We start from the raw sequence: 27,103 nt of genomic DNA on the forward strand, positions 1-27,103 counted from the left end.
GGCCACACATCATATGGTTTTCATAACCAGCAATAGAAAACAAATTATTTCACAATGCCTTTTCAGCAGTTCTGATTGTTGGAGGGAAATTCCAAACAACAGTGGTACATCTTTTGTCGAAATAATGAATGTATTCAAAGAAAAGAGTTAAAGTAGAAATCATCTGCCTCACAGGCATTGGGAGGGGTGAGAGGGGTATGTATACTTGGGTTCTTGATGGTGAAAAATAATTACTGGTGAGGGGAGGGGTGTTTGATTATTGTATGACCGAGACTTAAACCTGAAAGCTTTATAACTTTTCTCACAGTGATTCAATAAATAAATTTAAAAAATAAATAAAGTCCATTCCCAGTGAGCAAGAGCGACATTACAATGGGAAGGGCATTTACCTTGCACATAGTCAACCTGAGTTTGATTTTAGTATCATGTATGGTCCCCTGAGCACCACCAGGAGCAATTCTTGAGTACAAAGCCAGGAGTAACCTCTGTGCACTGCTGGTTATGCCCTCCAAACAAAAACAAAACAAAAAATTCTACTCCTGGGGCTAGACAGTATACAGTATACAGTGTATTCCTCAGTAGGGATCAAACTGGGGAAGTCACATGCAAATATTTTCTCCCATGCTTTGTCTTTTCAATCTTCTTTTCACTAGCTTAATGGTATCTTTTGAAATACGAAAGGATTGCTGTTTCATGAAGTACAACTTTACTTTTGCTTGTGCTTTTGATTTCTATGCAACTATTGTGTAGAATTTTTGCTCTTACATCTTAGATCCATTTTGAATTAATTTTGGTATGTGGTATGAGGTGATGTTCAGTTTTAATATCTGCTCTTCTCTAAGGATACAGGACCGGCACCTGTGCTAAGCTCAACTATGGAAGGTCCCAGGAAGAGTCTGCTGAGGTCAGGTTAAGTCGGCAGTGTCAAGTGGAACTCTGACCACACAATTTTGTGTCCTATTTCAAAGGACTTGACATCTTGAGAATAACTTTGAGACATGGGGTCTGATCTGTATGGACTCTTGAGTGCACTGTGAGGAATGGGAGCAAGACTAGAGATCCACTAGGAATGATTGTGGTAATTCAAGGAGATGATGGCTAAGTAAAGCACTAAAAGCGAGTCTGAAAAGGAGTGAAATACTGTGAGAGAACAAGCAAGGAGGGACAATGAACCGAAGATAAAACCCAACGCCATAAAGAATACAACCTTTGGTCAAACGAGGTATGAATAAAGTTACTGGTTTTATTGAGCAGCTCAGACTAGTTCTGCAGGCAACTGTTAAAGATCAAAACAGCTGTTGAGCAAAAGCACAGCCTCTCAAGATGGCTTTACTTGTACACGTTAATGTACACATTCTTCATTAAAAGTCAGTTCACCAAACACATTCACCCTCCATATACAGACTCTCAAGTAACAAAACACTATAGGTTTTTCTGCTTTTCTGCTATATTTCTGCTCAAGTATTTGGACTGAATCTGTGAGGTTTGCCTGTTGACTGATTGTGGTCTATAAAAATGGTAGACCTTGAGATACCAGAAAGTTTATTCATAGCCAAAAATAACAAAAAAATTTCTTATTCTTTTTAAATAAGAAATTTATATTTCCATACTCCAAAAAATTAACAATTACTTTTTAAAAAAATTGAGAATTTTGATGAAATTAATTTATTTCAGTAGAATAAAATAAGCAGCATGAAAATATAAAGTGCTACATAAAAGCCCATAATACATAAAGTTTGTAAAGTTTCATTGGCTTAAACAGTTACAGGTGAAACATTATTTTTTCCAAGCATGCTAATTTAAGTACCTTGACATGTAGTCATGTGCTTATACTGGTCAAAGAAAAAGCTGTGAGTTTTCTAAATCTGAGGATTAGAAGAGGGAATTCTTGGCCTTTATCTTTTTAAATAATATATCCAGTTTTGGCCTGATGCTGCAATTATGAAGTTAAAGTGGGATTTGAAAATTATGTTTTCTGAAGAGGTTCTTCAGATAAAGTGTAAGAAAGAATAGACCCAAAGATCAATTTTGCTAATTCCTCCTCAATGGAAGTCTGGCTAACAACTTAAATATTCTTAGGTAGTATGTGCGAGCTGAAAGGAACAGAGCAAGGAGCAAAATAGGCTGGTTCAGATATGTATCAGATGCTAACTGATACTAGCCAGAAAACGACTTGCCAGTTGATGGGCGAGGGAAGAGGCAGATCAATGAGCGAAGGATCAGCACAATGTGAAAGCCATTTGGCTGACTCGAGCTGAAAGTCTAGGTCCACCCTGTAAATGGAGACAGGCAAAGAGGTCACTGAGGCTAGCTCAAGTTCCACCAAGAGATGGACAGAAGGCTGTCCCTAATGAGGACTAATCTCAGCATGTATTGCAAGTTTGGGAATTTCCTCCTTTTTAGGTGGTAATATTCCCAAGTCTGAGTCAATGATTTTTTGCTATAGGATCAACCACCATTGGCCAAGACTTCTAACACTTTGTGTTTCAAACCAAGACTCCAGAACGTTTTTTCTCCTAGCAAGAGTTATAAAATAGTAACCTATAACTTTCCAGAGGAGATTCTCATATAGTCCTTGAGTTTTTTTTTAAATTTACCAACTTCAGCTATAGAACAGAAACTATCTGTAAACACCTAAAAATTTTTAATTATTGCAGTTTATGACAACTACGTATACTAACTAGTATACAATATGACCTTTCTTTAAATTCAAACATAAGGAAAACTGCCTATTAGCTAAAAACAGAAATTGTCTGATGATTAAAAGAATCAAAGTCCCAGAATAGGAGTAAAAACTTATTTGCCTTTAAAATCATTGTTTCTTGCCCATAATTTGTTAGTTAAAACCACAAAGGACTTTGTGAATGTCATCCTCCAATATTTAAGATACATTATGGACTAACTTTTGTGGATCAGCCTAATACCATTTACAACATCAAGTTGTAAAAATAAAAATTTTTAACTTAAAAATGCACTTTTAGAGCATAACAAATTAAAATCGGGTAACCGCCTATGCTTAACAATTAAATCATTAATCATACTCCCAAGAGTGCCATCAATGTTGCTACTGAACATGCTGAAGGCAATGGCTCCTTGTGTTCCTGTGATTACATGTTCTTATCAGGCATTACGATGATAAAATTATCTATTAACCATCTGTGGAGCTAACACTAAGTTATAATGATTTTGTACTGAGAATTATCTCTTGGGCTTTGATTAGGTGGACAGTAAATCCTAAGAAAAGATTTTTTTTCTAATTTCTATCACTGTTGCTTGGGCCCTGAGCTTTTCTATTAAAATGGTACATAAAATATTTCAACATTATGTATATTCCTGTATATTCCCGGAATAATTAAATTTATAGTGATTATAAAGCTAAGCATACAATACATCTCAAAAGATAAACAGTTCAAAGCGGAGCAAACATTCAAATCTTAAGCTAATTCCATTTAACTAAAAAAAAAAAAAAAAGTCAAGCAATTTCCTGACTTGGACCCTTTGTGCTTTAAAACAAAGACCTGTAGAAGATTTGTTTTGTTTTCAAATCTAGTGTGCATTATTGGAGAGAAGGGCATAACAGTATTTCAAAGCAGTTATGATGTGTCATTCCATCAGCTGACATCCAATAATAAAGATGTGATCTCACTTTCTGCTAAATGTTTGGCTGAAATACTTACTTCCGCTGAAGAATGGTTTAGTGCACAGTCAGTCACAGAAAGGGCCATCCTAGCATGGCTTCTAGAATGACATTTTAAGCAATCTATCTGAGGGGTTTACTTTCCCTTTTCAACTGTTTTATCCCCATATCACTTAATATAAGTAGAAACAGAACATTCAATAAATGGTGTTGAGTGATTAGTAATACTTGTTGAAACTTAAAACACCATCTTTTTTATCCAAAAGATTTCAAAGGGCTATACAGAAAAATATCACAAATTTACATGGGGGAAGAAAAAAAAAAAGCAAGAAACAACATTAAGTTCTATGTCCCTGTAAAGTAAGTCACCTAGTGAGACAAGAGAATTTGATTTCCTGTCCGTTCAACTAAGCAAGACACAGTCTGCATGTCTAGGACTACTGGATTTATACGGATCAAATAAGGAATGAAGGGCAGGTACAAAATAATCCGTTTGTAAACAATTCTTAGATTATACCCAATGCAGAATGTTTAATGAAGCAGATGAGTCACAGCTCTTAAGACACAAAACAATATTATAACTCAAAGTCGAATATGTACTCGTTGGCCAGATAGATCCGTCGGAATATGAGAGCGGCCAATGCTAAAGTCAAGATGACAATCAGTACAGCGGAGCCGCCATGGTCAGTGCGGTTCTCTCGTGGCTGCTGACCCTGGATTACATCGGGTGAAGCAGACACTCTTCTCTGACTCTGCTGCTGGGCTCGGCGCTGTCGAGGGCTCAGAGATGTGCTCTTTGCTCCAGGCTGGGTAGGCTGTTGAAGAGAGGTTCCTGACGGGTTCTGGACTCCACACTAAAAATATTAAAAATATATGTATATGTAGCTGTATGAAAGCCTCTATTTCCTTAAATACTTCAAAATGAAGTTCCCATTTTGAAATTGCTAAAATATCTCCATCTAAAAGCACCAGATGGCCTGATATTATCTCAAGTCTCTAGATTTGGGGGACTCTCTCGCCTACTCAAAGCTAAAAAAAAAAAAAATCACACAACATAGCTTATCTGGGATTTGATAGAGAACATCTCAGTAAATTCACACTGAGCCTGAATATAAAGTAGCTCCCTCAGCCGAAACCAAGTTATTTCCATAGTGATCACACTGTAAATTAAAGAGTTTAATCTGCAACTGTAGCCCATCTGTAGCTCAAGTGTTTTACCCAGAACTGTCAGAACTATTTACCATCCTTATCATGATAAACAGGTTTTGTTTGTTTGTTTTGGTCTTTCTGGGTCACATCTGGCAACGTTGAGGGGTTACTCCTGACTCTGCACTCAAGAATCACTCGTGGCGGTGCTTGGGGGACCATATGGGATTCCGGTGATCGAACTCTAGTCTGCTGTGTACAAGGCAAAAGCCGTATCTGCTGTACTATTGCTCTGGCCCCTGTGATAAACAGTTTTTTAATATATTAAAATTAGAATAAAAAATACTACAATGACTACTTTGATTCATGTGATCTAATTTATATAAACTCAAGTTCTTTATTACTAGTAGTGTCTGAAAGTACAATTTGGTCATCATTCACTCAACAAATATGTACTGATCATGCTACTATATGCAAATCAAAATGCCAGACACTGGGGATACAGAGAGGAGAAAAGAAGGGCCTGACCCAAAGAAACTTACATTCTGGGAAGTGATACAGACAATAACTACAAAACAGAATAAAACTGGAAATAAATACAACAGGAAATATCCAACAGGAAAGGCCTTGACTTGGATTTAAAATATTAAAGACAATGGGGCTGGAGCAATAGCACAGCGGGTAGGGTGTTTGCCTTGCACGCGGCCGACCCGAGTTCGATTCCCAGCATCCCATATGGTCCCCCGAGCACCGCCAGGAGTAATCCCTGAGTGCAGAGCCAGGGGTAATTTCTGAGTATCGCCAGGTGAGACCCCCCCCCCAAAAACAACAACAACAACAAAAAATTAAAGACAAAAGAGAGATTTAAATATATTACAAGTATTAGGAGACTTGTCCTAGTATGTCAAAACAAACAAACAATTACAGGCTGAGGAAGTGGTGCTAAGGGAAAAGCACTTGCCTCGTACATGAGGTCCTGACTTGAATCCCCAGTGTGCACACACATACCCTCAAAGGGCTGAAGTACAAGCTTTCTGTGTGCACTTGCTCACACATTTTCCCAGCTTCCATTTCAATTTTCCTGAACCTTTAAAATTCCGTATATACTGACAATGGAGAATAAAAAATAGGTGGCTACTATATCTAACAATCTGTTATGAAAAGGAACTCTCCAAAAGTCCAACTTCTGAATAGAAGAAAGGAAAGGCAAAGTTTTTCCTCATAATCTGATTTAGCAATGACCTAGTCATGTATTTTTTTTTTTCTATTTTATTTTTTGGGTCATGCTCAGCAGTGCTGGGCTGGAGGGAGGGTGTCACTTCTGGGCATGCTTAGGAGACTATATGGTACTGGGGGTTAGAGGGGGTGTCAAAACTGGGTCCTCTTGCATGCAAAGCATATACTCCAGATCTTTGAGTCATTTCAAGGCCCTCCAGCTACATTTTTTCAATTTGTTTGATAACCTAGGCCTAGTCTAACGATAGACAGTAGTACCTATTCCATCACTAAGAATTACAGGACATTTACTATGGGCAATACAGCACGGTTCAACAGAGCTGTCTTTGATGATGATAAGTGCTCAAAGTCTATGCTGTCCAAATATGGTAGCCATGGTGATTAGCTGAGTCGACTTATTTGGAAAGTGGTCAATGTGACTGAGAAATCAGTTTTTTTTTAATTTATGTTGCGTGATATATAAACAATCAGCTACAGTATTAGACAGAGAGTCCGCGGCAAGCTCTGGTTCCATGTCTTTGTTAGAATTTATGTTGTTTTGCTTTTTAGCTTTTACTTTATCTTCTTTTTTAAATTTTATTTATTTTTACTGAATCACCACGAGCTACAGCTAGAAAACTTCCATATTTGAGTTTCAGTCATACACTGATCAAAAACCCATCCCTTCACCAGTGTACATTTTCCACCACCAATGTTCCTTCCCAGTATCCCCTCCTCTCTCAGGAGTTTATGTTTTGATGCAACTTAACCTATCTGTCAAAAACAGAGTTACTATTTATGGGCCAGAGAGACAGAAGAGGGGCTCGGGCACTAGCTTGCATCCCACTGACCCCAGTTAAAATTGCGAGCACCAAATATAGTCACCCAAGCACTACCAGGGACACCTGGTGTGGCTCCCAAATCAAAACCAAACTCACAACAACAACAACAAAAAGAGTTCTGACTTAGGAAGTGAGAAATGTATGCATGTTTTAGTCAGAACCTAGCATGATACTGAAATGAACTTTGCAGAGAAATCACAGAATTCTGGAGGGACATCAGGACCTACAATTAGCCAGGGGATAAGGGGTCAGGGCACAGGCCTCTGAGTATAGAAGGACCTGAGTTCAAGTCACAAGCACCTCCCCCAACTCCCATCAGCACTATATGTAGCCCTGGAAGCCCCAGTATGGCTGGGCCTGAATCATTACGCAGTGCCAGGCCTCAGCTTCAAACCATAAGGCCCAGTTGGCTGACAGCTGGGAAATGGTCCTGGTTCCCCTCACTCTGCTGGGAAAGCCTCAAGAATTAAATTATTTCGTCAGCCCCATTTAACAAAAAAAGAAGGCCTAGAAAAGATGACCATAAATAACTTGCCTAGGGATCATATAATTCATTAGAGGGAGAGTTGGGCTAGAATCCCACTGTAAGGAGAGACAAAATATTTGAATATTTTATGGAATTCCCTCCTCCTCATCCAAATGACAATGATAGAGGTCTATGTAAAAGACAAGAGTCATACCGATGTACTGGCTGTGGGGCCTTGGAATGTTGTAGGTATATCATCCTGTAAGTCATTTAGTGAAAAAGAGTGGTTTAAGTCTGACTCAGCAATCGTTTTTCCAGATGAATTAACTTCTGCCTATAAAAAAAGACAAACCCAACAGCAGTTATAAGAGGAGGCACATAGTACGTATGTTCTACAACCTACCACAAAATTCTCCCTATTTAGTACTTCAATTGCCACATCAATATCAACCATCAGTCAAACACGGAGCATTAATATGCCCAACTCTATACTAGTACTTAGAAAGAAGCATAAAAAATTCCTGTTTTCAAGCCGTTACTTGAAGGACAAAATTGAAATCATTGTTCACAGTCTCTAAAAACCAAAAGTCTTTCAAAATTATTTAAAAAACAATTATCAGGCAAAGTTGACAAGTAAAATTATTTACTCTTTCTTCCACATTAAGTATTTCCATGTTTGCTGAGAAAATACAGGTGCATTTGATTGTGGAATGCTTTTCCAGACTCCACTACAGCTATATATTGTTATATGCTTGATAAAACTTCAGAGGAGTAATTTTGAATACAATGGGAATTTTGAGAAGGAAGAGAGTAACCAAGATGTAGTAAATACTTCCTTGTCCAGGCTGTGCTAATGGCTTACTCCTGGCTTGTGCTCAGGGATTTCTCCTGGCTGTGATCATATGCTATGCTGGGGACTGAACTGGGGTTGACTGCGTGCAAGACAAATGCCTCATTAGCCACCATACTATCTCTCTGATAATCTTTCATGATAAGTACTACTGTAATTTACAAATGAGAAAAAAGCACAAAGCAGTTAATATGTCTAATATAATTCCACTAATAAGCACAAAGCTGAGGTTTGTTTTATGAATACATTATTTTCATTTTGGTCAATTACTGACAACTGAAGAATAATGTCAGCTTTTGCAAAAGCTATCAAAGCTGGGTATTTAAAAACGGATGTATGTATTGCATACCAGGGTCCAAACTCTTTTTTTTTTTTCCAAAATGAGCACATGTTCTTTATTGGTCAGACCAGGATAGCTAATCATAGGATTGAGCACAGCACCTCACTCTCTCCTAGAACTTCAGGACTCACCCCCAAGAGGCAGGAGTGTCCAGCAAAGCAAGGATAAAAAATACAGGGCTGGGATCTGAAGTACATAAAGTGGGGTTACTAGACATCTGTATTAAACACCCATCAGAGTACAGTATGGCCCCTCTGCCCTTACATGGAGGAGAAGTGAGGAGGAAAAGCTCCCCAGGGCTCCCAACTGTGCCCTTCTGTCCAGCAGCACTGCCAAATGTCCTCAGCTTCCTTCAACTGCTCCACTAGAGGCAACATTTCTATTGTTCCAGTTGATTTTTCTCTTTCTCCAGGAGTGAGCTGTGAATTACTTCCTTGGAACAAAGAATATTCTTCCTACACCTACATACAAGACGGTCTTATCTACCTAATTTATGTGTCAAATGTGCACGCTCTTTGCCACTGGACTCTGAGCCACGTTGTTTTACTCGGGGCGTCCCAGAGGGGGGTGGGTGAGAGTCCACCCCGTTCTAAGGGACCCAGCCCCAGCAGCCAAAAATCTTCAGAACCCAATTGCCACCAAGCTCATCGCCATTCCCCACACAGCTTGGCCGAGCCTCACATACGAGTGAATGTATTCCTGGACCGTGCAGCTGCGCAACATATCATTAAGACGGTTTCCCATAACAGACAATACAAATTATATTACTTCAGTTGTGTTTTGGGACAGGGATTGGGGCTTTGGATGGAAACATCCCAAATTTGGTGGTGGGAAGGTATAATGGTGGTAGGATTGGTATTTGAATATTAACTGTAATAAAATATTGTGAACTACCTTATAAAATAAAAAAATTTAAAACAAAATGTGCATGCTTTTTCGTTTCATTTAGCTGTTCAATCTACATCTGCAAGCATCTCCTCTGTTGAGTATCAATAACTTTGTTAATTTTTTTCCCCTTTCTGTTTTTGGGCTATACTCAGAGTGCTCAGGGGTCACTCCTGGCTCTGCACTCAAGAATTCCTCTTGGTAGTGCTCAAAGGACCATATGAGATGCTGGAGATCAAACCAGGGTTGGCCATGAGCAAAGCAAACACCCCACCCTACCCACTGTCCTATCATTTTGACATTAACCTTGGCTTGAAGTGTCATTAACTTTGGCTTGAAACTCTGCAAAGGCCTTCTGCCACTCCAGATCCATGGGGGTCACCCTCTTGGTTCAACAGAGCCCAAGCTTCAAACCATTACAGTGTTGTCTTTGTGAGTGTATATTATTAATTTTGTAATAAGAAAAAAATTATTTCTAAGAATCTATTGCTTTCTTTTCTATAGAAAATTTGGTAGTAAGCAAAAGGAATACTTAGAAATCATTTACAAATTAAGAATACCTTAAAACTGATCTGTCTAGCTAGTTCCTTGGCTTCTTGGTCAGCCTGGCTTGAATCACTTCCAGATTGTAAAGGCAACAAGACGTCCTTCATGGTAGAACCACAACCCTCACAACAGAAATCTTGTGATCTGTTAGAAGATAAGTTTTTTGATGGGTAAAATCAAATACTTAGATGCTTGTCCAAATGCACATTCAAAAGCTGGATGATTAAATTTAAAAAGCACTGTATGATTCAATTCATTTACATGTAAATTGGACCATTATTACAATAATTACAATTCTAAGATCAATTTAAAAAGTAAGTTAGTGTAAAAAAAAAGTTTATAACAGTCTCTCAATTTTTAAAAATCTGAAGTTTAAAAAAATAATCGGGGGACAGAGAGATAGTTCAAACGGCTGGAATACATGCTCTGCATGCAAGAATCCTCTGGCACTGCTGGGAGTACGTCCCAAACACTGAGGTGGGAACAGCCCCTGAGCAATCCTGGGTATGAGCCAGCTGCCTGCCCACATTCTGGACTCAGACTCTTTTATCACATTATCCTATCTAAACAAAAATAACGTCTACACAATGATGAAATAAGTTAATTATATTATCCTCAAAATCATACAAAACAAGTCCATGTTAAGTTTGTGGGGAAAAAGTACATTAGAAAGCTCAAATTATCTTTAGCAAAACACACACATGAAATAGCAAAAAAACCAAAAACAGAACATAAGAGATATTTCCAAGGTGGGGGGAGGGGAACTTCACTAAATCCTATCCATTTAAATTCTAGTAGACTTGAAAGATGGGATAACTCGTGTAAAATCCGACACTCAGGAATTACTCCTGGAAGTGTGCTAGGGGACCATATGGAATGCTAGGGATCAAACCTGGCTCGAATTTGTGCAAGACAAGCAAGCAATCTACCTGCTATATTATTTCTCTGGCCCCTAAGGTTTGTTTTCTGTTTTCGTCATTCCCTGTGTATTTCAGATATCCTAAAAGTTCGTAACAGCACTGAGGGTTTGTATGACTGGGAGTAAAAATATGTTGCTGAACTTCTTTATCAAGTAATGATATTTTTTTCATTATAGTGCTAATTCAATATTAGGTCTTAAATAACATGTTACTTCTGAAACATTACAGTTTTTTAAAATGTTTATCAACTTGGGACCGGAGCAATAGCACAGCGGGTAGGGCGTTTGCCTTGCACTGCCGACCTGGGTTTGATCCCCGGCATCCCATATGATCCCCTGAGCACCGCCAGGAGTAATTCCTGAGTGCAGAGCCAGGAGTAACCCCTGAGCATCGCTGGTGTGACCCAAAAAGCAAAATAAATAATTTTAAAAAATATTTATCAACTTATTTTTAATGTTTTTGTTAATTTAGAAACAACTTTATTCACCTATATGTGTGTAGATGGTACCACCTCCACAATAAATTTTTAAAAATACCGTATCTGGGATACAAATAAACACAGTAAGGGGACAACAAATGGTTAAAGTCAACAGAATTGGAGATTTTATCTACAGACTTGAGCTTGCATTATTGGCGGGGTGGATGGGAGGTATCCTTGGGACACTGGTAGAGGGAAGAGGGTTCTATGGTAATGGGGGTGATGTTGGAATGATGTATGTATGAAAAATATAATTAAGTCTTGTAAATTCCATTTTAAATTTTATTCCAACACAAATGGCACAAAAAATTTTATGATGTGTGGTCAAAGCAACATTACAGAGGGTAAGGAGCTTGCCTTGCATGCAGGCGACCTGCATGTGATCCCCAGCATTCCATATGGTCCCCCCAGCCCTGCCAGGAGTAATCCCTGAGCACAGAGCCAGGAGTAAGCCCTGAGCACAGCTGGGTGTGGACCAAAAACAAAACAAGACATTTATGATTCAACTTCTTTTAAAGAAAGTTAAAAAGAGTATTCATCTACTCTTTATTTCTATTTTTGGTTACACCAGAAACTGCTGTCCACATTCTTGAATGAATCAGATATTCCCAAATTGAAATGTTAACTTTTTTAAAATTTTAAAGGAAGGCACTATGTGTTGTTTACTGTTTTCTTCCCCCTTGCTTCCTTTCCCTTCCTTGCTGTGAGAACCAGGGGCTCAAGCACACCCTTTGCTGTGGTGTTCACACATTTGTCTATGGGCTTACCAGAGGCTGAACCTTAGGCTGTGGAGCTGGCATAATGGGCTTGTTCCTGTGGAGCTGGCATAATAGGGGCTGCATTCCTTCCAGCTGTGCTGCTTGGACTAGCGTTTACAAGGGATCACACCCTCTTGCTATATCCTCCCACATCTTTTTTTTTTTTTTTTTGCCAATACTGGAGCTTGCACTTGGGTGCAGTATAGCTGGAAATAATCTATGACTCTGAGAGGGTGCCAAAGACTGCAAGGCTGCCAGGTGTGAACAGTCTTTGGGACTGTACTCAGTACGTGTGCAAGTAGCAGAGACTGAACCTACAACCTTCTGCTTGCAAAGCAGGTGCTCTAGGACACAGGAGCCATCCCCATGCCCCGAAATATATCTACTTTTGGTCAACATGGGCCTACCTGGGTTCAATCCCAAGTACCCCATATGGTCCTCCAAGCCCACCAGGAGTGATCCGTAAGTGCAGAGCCAGGAGTAACTAAGCCCTGAGCACAAGCAGTTGTGTGCCCCCACCCCCCGCCCCCAAATGGCCAGTGCTGTGCTACAGAATAAGACAGTCCCTACTGTTATTATCAACTACTTCTTAAAAACTACACATAAAAACAACTCTTCAGATTTGTTTTTATGTCTAAAAACATCCCTGGGGAAATTGGTACAAACATATTTCTGAAAGAGCAAAACAAAGATTAGATCCTGTAGCCAAGTTAGCTCACAAAGTAAGCGAGAGACAGAGCCTGTCTCTTAACAGCAGTTAGGAAGAACAGTCCTTGGTTACTAAAGAAACGCAAAACTTACTTTTTGGCAAGAGCTTTTCTTTCTTCGGGTGTATAATCTAGAGAACCTATTGCTCCTTCTCCTTTTGTTGGCATAAAACCAATGATGGCTAACAGTGCTGTTCTTACTGAAATAAAAAGTAGACATCAATCTAAGCTGCTTTGCAAAAGGTACGGCAGGGCAGGGCTGGAGAGAGAGAACAGGGGTTAAGGCGCTTGCCCTGCATGTGGCCCGCCCTGGTTTGATCCCCAGCACTGCTTATGGTGGGAGTGACCCCTAAGCACAGAGTCGGGAGCAGGTCCTAAGCACCACCAGGTGTGGTCCAAACCCCCCACCACAAAAAAGAATAGATTAATTACTTAAATAAAAGATGCAGATTTACTTTGGAAAAGGGAGGAAATTTTTTTTCCCACTAGATAGGGGGTTCAGTTGAAATTATAGCAAAATCCAAGACAAGGAAAAATGCTTTTATTATTTATTAATATCAATTTATTTACCCCCAAAAGCTTTGATCTCAAGAGAACATTATATTTTATAATTCTGAATTGATTAAAGTTATATGAGATTTATATTCACTTTCAATGAATACTCACTACTCCAGGAAGGCTGCCAAGTTTCAGGATGATGTCCTGAGATGCTCAAACAGATTTTCTTTCCTACTTCAAATCGTCCATTAGGCTTAGGAATAAATAAGGCATTTAGAAATTTAAATATGTAAATTTAAAGCTTGACACTCTACGACTATATGTCAGATTTTAAAAAGAATTTTAAAAGAATGTAATCTCAGCCAGCAAGATGGCCCCATGGGCTGACGTGCATGCTTGGCATGCAGGAGGGCCAGGTTCAACCGCCAGCACCTCATGGTCCCTGCCCTGCCCACCCCACCCAGCACTACTAGGAGTGACCCCTGAGCACCACAGCTGCAGCAGCACCCAAGCACCCTAAAGTATAAACCAAAAAAACATAAGAAAAAGAATTTCTGGGGACACACATTTTATTCTCTTCTATATAGCCCACAAATATGTTAGCTTCCAACAAATGCTAAAAGTCATTTTCATAAGCTGTTGTAGCATCTTTTAAAAACTGAACTGTTTAAGAGTCCAAATAGTTGATAGGTAAAGGCCCTCACCATCTGTGCCCAGTAAAGTGCTATGCTCTTTGAAGGGTAGAGGCTGGGACAAAATCCAAGGGTTTAGGATCACATAGCTCGCTACCGGTGAGGAAGGGAATGGAGAGAAAGGCTGAGACAGGAAAGATTTTCCAACGGGTGACTTTAAAAGCTAGAAACAGAAAAGATAAGAAAGAGGACAGAGAGCATGCTTGGCACTTGGGAGGCCTGGGTTCAATTGCACTAGTGCCCTGGACACAACCAGGTGTGTTCCCCCAGGAAAGATCAGCGCTAATGATATGTTTCAGATATGGGCCTGGTGTCTCGGCAGAAGAGCAGGCAGGCGGAAACAGACATGCCGATGTCAGAAGACAGTCTACACTATTGGAACCTAAGTCCACAAAGGTGATTATTGAAGACACATCATTTTAGTTTCTTTCTTTTTCTTTTTTTTTGGCAGGGGAAGGGTTCGGGCCCACATCCTGTAGTGCTCAAGGATCACTCCTGGCAGTGCCCAGGAAACCATATGTGGTGCTGGGGACTGAACCGGGATCAGCTGTGTGCAAGGCAAGCGCCCTAAACCTTATACTATCTCTCCAGTCCATAGCAGAGAATCTGATGTATTTTCTGTTGTACCCAGAGCATATATGATATGTTTGAAAAATATTTCTTGATTTAAGGTTAGAAAAGACATCAAAAGAGAGAAGTGAATCAGAAAGTAAACTTTTAAAATCAGAAAGCAGGGCTGACCCTAAGCCACTGTGCAAAGTATAACCATACCTTTGGTAACTACCAAAATGTTTCTGTACTTATCAGTGTTAGAGCTATCACCCCGAACAGACCCCCCTCCACCAGTTTCCTCATGCAGCAGTCCTTCCTCTCAGATCACTTACCAACTAAAAGAAGTAACTCCTGAAACAGCAGGGGGGCTAGAATATTGATCCATCCCCACCACCTGCATTAACAATTCTCAAAATCACCCAATATTTGTTAGTCAATCCCTATACACCAGGAGAATTATGTTTACCATATACATCCTCTTGGAGAAATGAGAAGTGAATTTCAAAATGAGATAAGCTTCCCATGACATAAAGGAATGAACACTGCTCTCATTTATTCAGAATACTGGTCTATTGGCTCTAAAAAGAATGTTCTTCTACTACACCAACTGTAATCAGAAGCAGCACTTATTTGTTTTTTACTGAATACCTTTGTGTCACCATTTGCTACACAGTGTGTTTGATGATGCATCACTCAGGTGGAGTAGGATAAAGACTAACAATGAGTCAGTGGAACTTCATACTAGTCACTGAAACAGCTGAAGTGAGTGTATTTCGACAATGTGCAATGTGTAGAAATGAGACTGCAATAGGCAAAGACTAGACTAAGGATGCTTTTAAGATTATGAAAAAGAAAAACAGGACAATTCAGAGCCATAGTTGAAGTGCAGGAAGGTTTTTGGGTATTTTTTTTTTTACTTCTATCAAGGTTAGATTAAAGCATAACTAAACACAAAAAAACACATGAAAAGAACTAAGGGAAGAAATGCCTCATTAAGGAATATACTGATGCATAATTTCTCAGAAAATACAAGAAAAAATGGAGTGGTAGTTTTCCTGCAGAGCTACAGAGATAGCTCAAAATTGTCCAGGGTGTATGTTTTGCATGTTGGGGACCTGGGTTTGATCCCTCACACTGCACAGTCCCCTAATACTGCCAGAAGAAAAAGTTCTGAGCGATTCAAGGTCTGGCCTCAAAAACCAAAAATGAATCAGTAAGATTTTCCTTCACATAAAGATAAAATCTGTAGAGATGGAAATTCTACTTTATAAATAATAAGTTATCAAGTATTTAGTTCTTATTTTTAAGATCTCTACACAGAGATGAAGAAACTGAGTAACAGAGAACATAAGGTGAGAAGTTGAAGAAGATTTTGTAGTTACAAATATAAAAATACAACTTTCTCTTGAGTGGAGGTGCATACCTGGGGTTAGAACCCAGGGATTCATCCCTGTGAAAAGTATTCTTTACCACTGAGCCATAATCCTTTTCCCCAATAACATTATTTTTTATGGAGCAGTTAACATCTGCTGCACCTAGCATTTTGCATCTATTAACTCACATGTAACTAACAATTGCATCTATATAACAATTGCTACATAGATATCAATTATAATGATATCTATAATCACACATCCATTTAATCTATAGTACTTTTTAGATGCTTCAATGTCCTAAGAATCTTGGGTGATAGGAGGAAGGAGGTATTATATAGTTCCTCAGGTCAGGGAAATGGCTCAAGAGACTGGAGTGCATGCTTTGCAAATAAGAGCCCTGGATTTGATTCCCTACATGGTCCCCTGAGCACCGTAGGTGTGGCCCAAAAACTGGGGAAAAAGAATTATACTCCCAAAGGCAGGTCCCCAAAAGCAATGAAATTATGCACCATATTTCTCAATGAAAATGTGTACTTGGCTAGGGCTACCACTTAATTCTAGAGTGCATGCTTTACATACTTGAGTTGCCAAAAAAAAAAAAAAGATAAGTATTTTCTAACCATATTTTGCAGTACCATAAAGAATTAAAGCAAAAGCATTACAAAAATGTCAAGTGGGCCAGAGTGATAGTACAGTGGGTAGGGCATTTGCCTTGCATGTGGCCAACTGTGTTCAATCCCTGGCACCCCATATGGTCCGTGAGCCCATCAGGAGTGAGCTCTGAGCACAGAGCCAGGAGTAAGTCCTGAACACAGCCAGGTGTGGTCCAAATTAAAAAAAAAAAAGCCAATAATTCTTACCGTTAGTAGAATTATACTTGGTGGTTTCATGGGATACTCTGGTGGCAGTACTATTCTTCCATGATAAACTCCTCCATCAAAATCAGAATCCGGGGGCCCTCTCACTGTGAAGTGCCATTCAAAAAGGTTATCCTGAACAAAAACAATAACCAGCAAGGAATCAACAACATTAAAAAGTTTTACCTACTTTATCAGCAAGTACTACACAGTAGAACTGTTATTAGTGCACAAATATTTTTACGTATAAAAGTCACAAACAAGAGATACTTCTATTGTTCATATGCCATAAAGGCTTGTCTTTTCAAAACAAATGCACTCAAAAACACCTAAATATTGTTATCTATTCACAGCATGGATAAATTAAGCTGTAAATTAACCTTTGAATACTAATTAGATAATTAAACTCAATTTGATTAAGAAACTAAAAAATCATCCACAAGGGTATCTAAGTGTTTAACTTACAAATGATCAGTAACATTAATATATACATTATTATTGTATCATCATTGTATGGTTACTGAGTACTTCAGAATATGCAAAATACTTGCACGTATATCACTATATCTTATTCCATTAAAACAAAAGCAGAACTGAACACATTTAAACCTCCTCCTTTTGGGGCTGGAGCGATAGTACAGTGGGTAGGGTGTTTGCCTTGCATGTGTCTGACCCAGGTTCAATTCCCAGCATCCCATATGGTCCCCCAAGCAACACCAGGAGTAATTCCTGAGTGCAGAGCCAAGAGTAACCCTCAAGTATCACCAGGTATGACTCTAAAAGGCAAAACATTTAAAAGGAAAAAACCCTCATTCTTTTTACAGCAAAGGCTGAAGAGATGTTTGTATAAAAAGCCCAAACAGGAACAAAAAGGCCTCAAAAGGCTTTCCAAATTATTGGGTCTTTCAAATTATTAATAGTCTGGGGTCTCACCACTTACCCTCCCTCACGCTCAACACTGAAAACCAACTTAGCATCTTATATCCCTCTAATGTAGAGAAAGAAATTTGTTTCTCTACATTAGAGGGATATAAGAGGTTAATGAAAATAGTCAGGAAATACAGGGAAGGAAGTATATCAATTAACCACATCAAACATACCTATAATGACCAAAACAATGAAAAGAAACTTTAAGGAATTTATTTAAAATATGAAAATCCATTTGTAAAAAGTTCAAGATAGAAACTAACCTCTAGGGGCTGTGCATGGTAATGATCTGTTGGATCTTTCAATTCTGCTGCTTCTTTCATTAAACGCTTAACAGCTAAAATAAAAGTCATAAAGTAGAAACATTTAAGATATACTTTTCCACATGATCAGCACAGAGTTAAGAATCTAACAAGAGTTTCTATTTCAGGATCAAAGAGCTAGTACAGGGGTTAAGGTGCTTGTTTCGCATGTGGACACCCCAGGAATGGCCCAATACCTCACACCTCACGCACCTCCAAAAAACGATCTTCTAGTTCAACCAACAACCCCCCCCCACACACACCCCTCACAAATGTGCAGAGGACTAATTTAACTGAGCATATGATAAAAGTTTGATTAGGAAATAATAGCAGTAATTGGAGGAGGAAGGAAAGGAAATGGCAGGTAGGCATTAGACAAGATAAAATTATGCGGAGACATCTCATAAAGACACTCTTTTTTATTTAATAGGTACTTATGTATGCAGCACTCAACTATTAACTCACACAATTCAAAACAAAGATCAGAGGTAAGTACTATTTTTATCCCCATGTTCCAGAGGAAGAAATGGAGACAGGACAGAGTTTGTCCAAGGTCACACAGCTACTAAGTGACAGAGCTGGAATTATAGCACAGGCAGTCCCAGTCTACCCCATCCATTAGTGACCCAGGATGGATCAAATGACAGAGCACAGGCAACCATGTTTACATTTGAGGCACCATATCCTCCCCACCTCTACAACCACCCACAGCACAAGGTGTGCCCCTCCCCCACTTCAGTAAAACAGTAAACCCTCCATAGGCTCAATGTCTTGGGACGATCCATCTTTTGTTATTAATTTGTTGGGCTGTGCCCAAAGGGCACTGGCTCTCCAAAGCCCCCAAATGAATTACATTTTTAGATGATTCTTCCACTTGATTAAAACCTCTCATCCACTCACCCCACAACTTTTTTTCATCCCACCTCTCCCTATACCAACTTTCCTCTTGATATGTATGTTCAGCTCTTAGGGCTTCCTTTCACACTTCCTTAATGAAATTCAATTCAAGCTGAGGCAATGAAATCACCTTTTCATTCAGTGCCGATATGCAAACAGCTGAGCATAATTCCTAAAGACAAGTTAAGTCACATAGGCAGGCACACAGATACAGTATAGTTCCAATCAACATCGCCCCCGGGACATGAACCCACACTCCAAACTAGCACCCTACGGTTACTGCACATCTCTCTACTCACTCGTTTCTTCTACTTCCTGCTTCAGTTATCAGTTAACATGCCTTTATTTCCATGATGAACAGCTCTCAGCAGTCTATCACAGTCTACACTCTATCTCTATACCCTTTTCCCTCCTTTGATTTCAGCTGCTCACACCTCCAATTCTGTTGTTGTTTGGGGAGGAGGGTGGGGGCACACCTAGCAGCTCTCAGACTTACTGCAGGCTCTGTTCTCAGGGATCATCACTCCTGGCAGGGCTCTGAGAGCCATATGGGGACGTGGAACCCCTGGCTGGTTTCATGCAAGTCAAGCAATACAATCTCTCCGGCCCCAGGACCTCAAATTCTAAGGGCTATAAAAGTCAGGGTTTTGGTGTAGGACAACCAAGCCAAACTGCCTGAAGAGCAACTGGTACAATTCAGTAGGCACTTTTAGTTGGTCAATCGTGAGACCTGAGCGCAGACAGAAGAAACCTGGATGAAGGCAGCAAAGGGCCCCAGAGAGCCCAAGGACTCTGGGATCTCAAGAACACTGCCAAGGGGCTGGAGCAATAGCACAGCGGGTAGGGCGTTTGCCTTGCATGCGGCCGACCCGGGTTCGATTCCCAGCATCCCATATGGTCCCCTGAGCGCTGCCAGGGGTGATTCCTGAGTGCAGAGCCAGGAGTAACCCCTGTGCATCGCTGGGTATGACCCAAAAAGAAAAAAAAAAAAAACAACACTGCCAAAACATAAGCCAAGGGTGAGTGGCCCACAAATAACAACGGAGGGAAGATCAGTCAGGAGGGACAGGAGGCAGCAGATACTGGCATCTGAAAGACAACAGAATATCCCCTTGGGTACAGGAACAGGTGGAGAAAACCCACAGGAAAAAGTAGAAGCATAGGTTGGAAGGCAACAGGGACTAGGTGAAATGAGAAGCAAGTGATCAGTATGTGCTGGGGCTTTTACCTGTAATTTCTTTTCAACCACAGCTGTAGAGAGTACACTGAATGCCCTGCCCATCTGTCAGAACACAGCATTTCATTTTTTTTTTATACTGTTCAGCTAACTTTTGATTACTTAACACCTGTCTTTCCTGCTGCACTACCTCATCACAGTCTTCTCAGGGCTTAGCACAGGATAAGCACTCAACCACTAGTGGAGTTTTACCATCTTTCCCCAAAAAATCTCTTTCCAAGGATGTAATTAAGGGCAATGGTTTGCACACTTGCTTGACAATAAGAGAAAAATTCTTTGTTCAAAGGAAAGCTTAATGAGAATCTCCAGTGTACAAGTAACAGCTGTTTTGGTAGAAGTCGTCAGCATGGCAGGGCCTCTTCAGACTATTTATTCCTCTTCTACCAACTCTAAGGGGCCCGGGCAAAACTCTGTGGGGTCCAGAGAGAGCAAGAGCAGCAGACTGGACCACATGCGCTGCATGCAGGAGGCCCAAGTTCAATCTTTCTGCACAGTTCTCCCTGAAACACTAAGACGGAAACAGCCCTCAAAAACAAAACAAAAACAAGATCACTCTTGGACCAGGGAGATGGCTCAAAGGACACAGAACATGATGGCATGTAGGTCTGGGTTCAATCCCAGAAACCTCATGGTCCCCCATGCATGGAGCGAGAACACTGCCAGCATTGTTCACCCTGAACACTGCTAGGCACGCTCTAAATTCCCCCCCCCATCATATGTATATACATATAAATACACACAGATAGCACTTGTTTATAATCAATAGTACAAGATAGAAGTAAATTCAGAGAGGTCAATTACTCTGCTTCTATCAGCAGACAAAGATGCCAAGGGATTGCTGTGCTTTTATTCCTTATCAGCTAACTGAATTAAGCTGTAGAGGCCAGTTTTTAAGTCACTTTATAATCTTACTGTATTTTGTCTGCCTTTACCTCACTCAGCAATCAGCTCAATTTGATAGAAAATACACACAATGACCTTGGTTCAAACCGCCTGCATTACATATGGTCTTCTGACCAATGCCAAGGGCCACTTCCTGAGCCCAGAGTCAATAGTCCCCAAGCACCAAAGAGTATGGCTCAACCCCCACTACCTCCTCCTCCCCAAAATCTGAATTGAATTCTAAATCCTTGAACAAGTCACTTAATTTTATTCTACCCTAATGTTTATATCTGTCAAGTGGAAGTCAATTTCTTCACATAGAGGAACCAGAGAGAGAGAGCTGGGGTTAAGGCTTTTGCCTTGCATATGGTTGACCTACTTCAATCTGAAACCCCAAATACTGCCAGGAGTGATCCCTGAGAATTGATGGGTGTGACTAAAAAAAAACTATATTTTTCTTCACATATTTTTTCTTTCCTTTTTATTCCTCTCTCATAAGATGAGAAACAGACTGAAAGATAAGGCTCTCTCAATGATTCTCCTAGGTTCAAACCCATATAAGTAGTTGGCTTCAGACATGACACCCTCAGTCAAGTTTCAATTTCCTGCCTGACAATCAGGGCTAGAGCACAATCTGCTCCTTGTGAGACACCATTTCTCAATACCATATGGCTAGGGAGAAGTTTTTCCACTTCTGCCCCTTATCTCTTTGCAAGGGTATTCAATGGAACTCTCCTAGCCTGTGAGATAAAATGTACCAGGGACAGGAGGGGGATGGAAAAGTACCTGCCTGCCTATTCTCCATTTTTCTCAAGCCCAATTGACCACTCTTGAAACAAGGTCTAGACTCCGTGGGCCTAGGCATTCACATTTTTCACATGGCCAAGGTAAGCTAGGTCACTGGCCACACTAGCTTATATCATGGTTTGGAAACAAAACTTCACCTATAGAAATCTTTTTAAAGGTCGTTTTCTCTCGTTCATCTATTACTTTTGGAAAGCAAATATCTTGCATCACAGATCAGCAAAATATGGGTTTTGGAGGAGAGGTGGGTATATTGACATAAACACAACTTCAAGCTAAACAAAACTGCCTCTTAATGTTCCCATAAGTAAAGGAAGTCAGGTAAATATTTAAAGGTCAGTGTTTCTGCCCAGAAAGACCCCACAAAGGTCATTAACAGTATCTGCTTATTTATTATTTGGGGGATGAGAGGGCTACACCTGGCAGAGCTCAAGGTACCATGCAATGCTGGGGCTCAAACCCACAGTTCTCATATGCAAAGCATGCTCTCCAGTCTTTTAAGCCACCCATATACTTGGCTCTAGCAATATCCATTTAAAGAATGAGTAACAGCACAAAAAAAAATGACAGACATGCTCCATTGTTCTTCAAATAGCTTTCAGTAAGGAAGACCCAAAACAACTATAGGGCAGAGAGATATCATAGGGGCTAAGGAACTGGCCCTGAATGCGACCAACTCCAATTTCATCCCTACTTCTGCTGGGATCAACCCCCAAGTACCACAGGGAGTGGCCCAAATCTCCCTCCAAAAAAAAATTACAAGACAAATATTGACCAAGTACAGGCAAATAGTAGGAACTAACATAATCTGCCTTTGGTAGCTGTGCAAGGAACTTGAAAGATGAGGAATTTTTGGGAGGATTAAAGGAAAAGCATGAGGCTCAAGAGGTAGTACAATAGATAGGGAGTTTGCCTTGCACAGAGCTGACTAAGGTTCAATCTCCAGAACCTCAAATGGTCCCCCGAGCCTCGCCAGGAATGCTGAGTAGAGACAGAAATAAGCCCTGAGCACAGGTAGGTGTGGCCCTAAAACAAAACACCAAAAAATGGAGAGCCTTCCAAACACATGTTCTAACAGGGGCAAGTGTTATAGGTAAAAGGAGATAATTTCTCTGTACTCAGGTGAAAGGGTAAATGGAAAACTGCAAAATAACAAGAGTAGCAAGAGGAGGCTGGTGGGAAAGGCAATGACCAACTCATGAGGAGACCTATAGGACAATCTAGGCAGTTTACTTTGAACTTTTATTCACAGCTATCTGGAAGCAACTGAAAAAAAATTTCAATTTCTGAGATGACTTCAATTTTCATTTAGTGTTCTTTTCGATTTATTTTTAGGTTTGGGACCACTTATGGCGGTGTTCCAGGGCACTGTGCCAGGGTGGGGGTTGGGGGAAAGGTCACTTCTGGTGGTGCCTGAGGGAACAATGCAGTTAGGCCTCCCACAGCAAAGTATTATTTCTCGGGCCCTAGTTTTATTTTAATTCATCTGGTGGCAATAATGACTGCCCGGATATACGTGTGTGTGTCTGTGTGTACCAGAATCCATGTAAAAATGTGTACATGTGGACAAGTACATGTATGTGCATGAGGAAGGGGTGTTGAAGCTCTTACCTGGCACCGTCGTTTTAAGCACATATATATTACTCTAAAAATAGCACAGGACTAAGAAGCATTTTCACCCATCTCATGGCATTCTCAGTCACAGGGCTCTAATTCACTTTCTCTGCGAACTCCAAATAATCTACACAATAACAAAAGGTATTTTTTTTTTGGTGGGTTGTCCCCCAACCCCACCCACACATTGCCTCTTTTAGGACAAAAACACCACCTGTGAGGAAATGAAACTACAAAGAAGTGGCAGTTTCACTACACAGCTGGAAGCATAGGAGTCAAAACAGTCAGCTGACAGCAGGTGTGACACTCTGGAAATGTACAAGATTCCAGAAAAGTTGGAAAGCTTATCATAGTCTCAGTTACAATAACCGATCAAAATTGCACAGTGTCCTCTGACAACACAATCTCCTGGGGCTCTACACTCCAACTGCACTCTCTCATGTGCATTATTCCCTAGACATTCCACAATCTCACTGCCTCAGGAACTTGAGCAAGAAATTAGCCCATAATTCACTTGTTGGTTCCCCCCCCCCTCAGCAGTGCTGGGGGGCCATCAGGGCCCTCTAGGGCTATACACAGTCAGGATCTGAGGGCTTTGTAATGCTGAGAATAAACTCAGGGCCCCCATCCCTTGGAGCCATCTCCCCATTCCTGACAGAGTTTTAAGTAAGTATGCCACAACCTGAACAGTTTAACCACTGTACCAAATGACCGCAAAAATGAAGGGATCCTTAGGAATCAGGGAATGGCCTGGCACCAATAGTGCCTGCTTTGCAAGTATGAGGCCATGAGTCTGACCCTTTGCTGCGGAGTCAGGCCCCAGCAGCTCAACTCTACACGGAGACCCCCTCAAACAACAGTGTGTGATCTCTGATGCTCCACTACGGTGAAGGTGCATGCAGACACTACCACTCAGTGTGACACCCCAGGGGAGCATCACATGCAAGCAGAGACCACCCTGAGTCATCACAACAAACAGCAGCAATAAAGGAGAGGGGAGGACATGGTTTCTTTGTTTAAAAAAAAAAAACCAAAAACTTATTTTGGGTTGAACAGCAGGTAGGATGGCATTTGCCTTGCATGTGGCCAACTGGGCTTGACCCTCAGCACCTCTGTATGGTCCCCGAAGTCCTGCCAGGAATGACCCCTGAGCACAGTCAGGAGTGACCTCAAAAATCAAAAACTTTTCTAAAACAATAAATAAGAGGTCCTAAACCAATAAATAGTCTAGCAGGGAGGGCACTTGCCTTCCGCGATCTCCAGCATCCCATATTGCCGCCCAAGCCCCACCAGGAGTTATCCCTGAGCACACAGCAAGGGATAAGTCCTGAGCACCCCTGGGTGTGACCCCAATTTTCTTTCTTTTTTTTTTTTTTAAACTTTACGGTCCTCTTCCTCTTCTCTTTGTCTCAGTGTCCCTCCACTCTTGAAAGGGTCTCGCTTGGGGCAGTGGGGTGGTGGAAGTAAACCCATCAAAACGCACTTGAATCAATATGATTCCATAGCCTCCCACCAGTCTTTCCTACCCCACCCCCACCCCCCAGGTAGGTTTTCACGGTCGCTCACCCAAGCACACGCACACGTCTTAGGCTGACAGCACTCAAGTACACAAAACTCAAGTTCGATCAATGTCCTCGGGTTTCCTTGCAGAGTTTCATGGGTGAAAAAGGACCCGGGAACCTCCACCCAGGTCGTGGGCCCCTGACAGAGCACTCGCACGTCAAGAGATCTCGGGGTGCAATTAGCGGCGGGACAAAAATGTAAAATTAGAATGAAGGGGACACAGCTCCAAGAGTCAACTCTGTGCATAGGAACCGAAAGGGCTGCTTTTAAAAAGAAGTGTGTGTGTGAGTGTGAGTGTGTGTGAGTGTGAGTGTGAGTGTGTGTGTGTGTGTGTGTGTGTATGTGGGGGGGACGGGAGAGAAACAAAGCAGAATAAAAGAGGGGGAGAAAATGAAGCGGGGAGGTAGCAGCAAGAGCCGGGTCCATCGCGGACCCGCGTCCGGTGCTGACCCGGGGCTCAAACTGCGGGGCGCTTCCGACCTTCCCGGCCCAGCGGCTTTACTCGCAGCTGCTCGAACCCGGGCGGGTGGGGTCCCCGACGCGGCCCCGACCCGCAGGAGCCCCAGCAAGGGCTGAGGATGTCAGGTTTAAAAAAAAAAAAAAAGAGGAAAAAAGAGGCCCGAAAAGCAGGACGCGGCTCTGGGGGAAAGAGGGGACTCCACCACTTCCGTGGCGGGGCAGGCGAGCCCGTCGGGGACCCCCGCCCCCCCCCCACCAACGGGAGCTCCCGACCGACAACGAACAGCACCCCCACCCCCACCCCCGGGAGCCGGGGCCGCGGCCCAACGACGGCGCTCGGGAGGCGGCCGGGGTCCCGTCAGCGGCGGCGGCGGCGTCTCGGCCCCGGGAGGGGGAGCGGCGAGCCCGGCGGGGCGCCGTGGTGGCCGTGGTCGGGACCCGCACGAGCCGGCGTTCTGCCCTGCCCTGCCCTGCCCTGCCTTGCGGCCTGCACCGCCCGGGCCAGGCGGCGGGCTCGCGTAGAGCGCCACGCCGGCCGGGGGCGCCTCGAGTGCGGGCGGCCGCCACGGAGCCGGCGAGCCGGATGCCCGAGTCCGCGAGTCCCGCCGTCCAGATTCCCCCCCCAACACACACACACACACGCACACACACACCCCACCGCCGCCCCGGGCGCTCGCTCTAGGGCTCTCTCCGTCTCTCTCGCTCCGTCCCTCGCCGTCTCCCTCCCTCGCCCGCTCTCACCCGGGCTCTTCAGATTGTAGCGGGTCTCCATGTCGCTGGCTCCGGCCCCGCGGCCCCCGCCCGCCGGCTCTCGGCGCCGCCTCGGCTGGTTCCCACCCCCGGAGAGCGTCCGCGCAGCGCGCCCAGCCGCGGCCCCGAGCGCCCACGGGCCGCCGAGGCTGAGGAGAGGCGCGGGCTCGGCTCAGGCGCCGCCTCCCTGAGGGCCGGGCAGGCGCCGGCGCCGGCCGCGGCGTGGCTCCGGCGGGCGGGCGCGCGCGGAGGGCGAGCGGGCGGGGGCGGGGAGGCCGGGAGGCCGCGGGGCCTGCGTCACCCGCCCTCGCCCGGCGCCTGTGAAGTCGCCCTGACGTGGCAGGCGCTCGGTCCCTTCGGGTGGCGGCCGCGGCGCCGCGGGACGGGGGTGGTGGTGGTGGTGGGGGGACCCGTGACGGACCGGCCCAGCTCTCGGGCGCTCGGAAGTGGGGTCCCGCCCAGACCCCCCCGGAAACTGCGCCGGTGCGCAGAGCCGGTCGCGGTGGGAAGAGACGCGGGCCAGCCCCGGGGATCGAGTGAGTCCTGGGCTTTGTGCAACGATTCCCTTTCCCCCGTGCAGTGCCCGGGGCTCAGCTTGAGGGCACCTGCCCCGCACACCTGCCCCGCACACCTGCCCCGCACACCTGCCCCGCGGCTGCACAGAGCCCGGTCCCGGATAAAGAGGTTCATTTGCAGGACAAGTTCCAGCCTAGGGAACCCGCTGGCCCTCTCGAGAAACGGAATTTTGTTTGTTCTTTGTAGGAAAAGAGCTCGGAAAGCACACTTACTAAAGAGAGTGTTGCAGCAGACTGGTGACTGTCAGAATAATCAATACATCTCACGCAAACACACACACACACGCACACACACACACACACACACACACACACACACACCCCTTTC

General features: G+C 42.8%; 1 protein-coding gene across 1 annotated transcript; it reads right to left on the reverse strand.

Moving 5' to 3' along the window:
• Positions 1-1,223: 1,223 nt before the first annotated feature.
• On the reverse strand, positions 1,224-26,350 carry UBE2J1 (ubiquitin conjugating enzyme E2 J1). Its single transcript, XM_056125171.1, has 8 exons — positions 26,192-26,350; positions 17,956-18,029; positions 16,769-16,900; positions 13,457-13,541; positions 12,885-12,990; positions 9,942-10,071; positions 7,521-7,640; positions 1,224-4,491 (listed from the first exon to the last, which is right to left on the reverse strand). The coding sequence occupies exons 1-8, from the start codon at positions 26,220-26,222 to the stop codon at positions 4,213-4,215; spliced, it is 957 nt and encodes a 318-aa protein (XP_055981146.1). The 5' UTR covers positions 26,223-26,350; the 3' UTR covers positions 1,224-4,212.
• Between the last annotated feature and the right edge of the window lie 753 nt (positions 26,351-27,103).

This window comes from Sorex fumeus, unplaced genomic scaffold, assembly GCF_029834395.1.
Source record: "Sorex fumeus unplaced genomic scaffold, SorFum_2.1 ptg000054l, whole genome shotgun sequence".
Taxonomy (NCBI): domain Eukaryota; kingdom Metazoa; phylum Chordata; class Mammalia; order Eulipotyphla; family Soricidae; genus Sorex; species Sorex fumeus.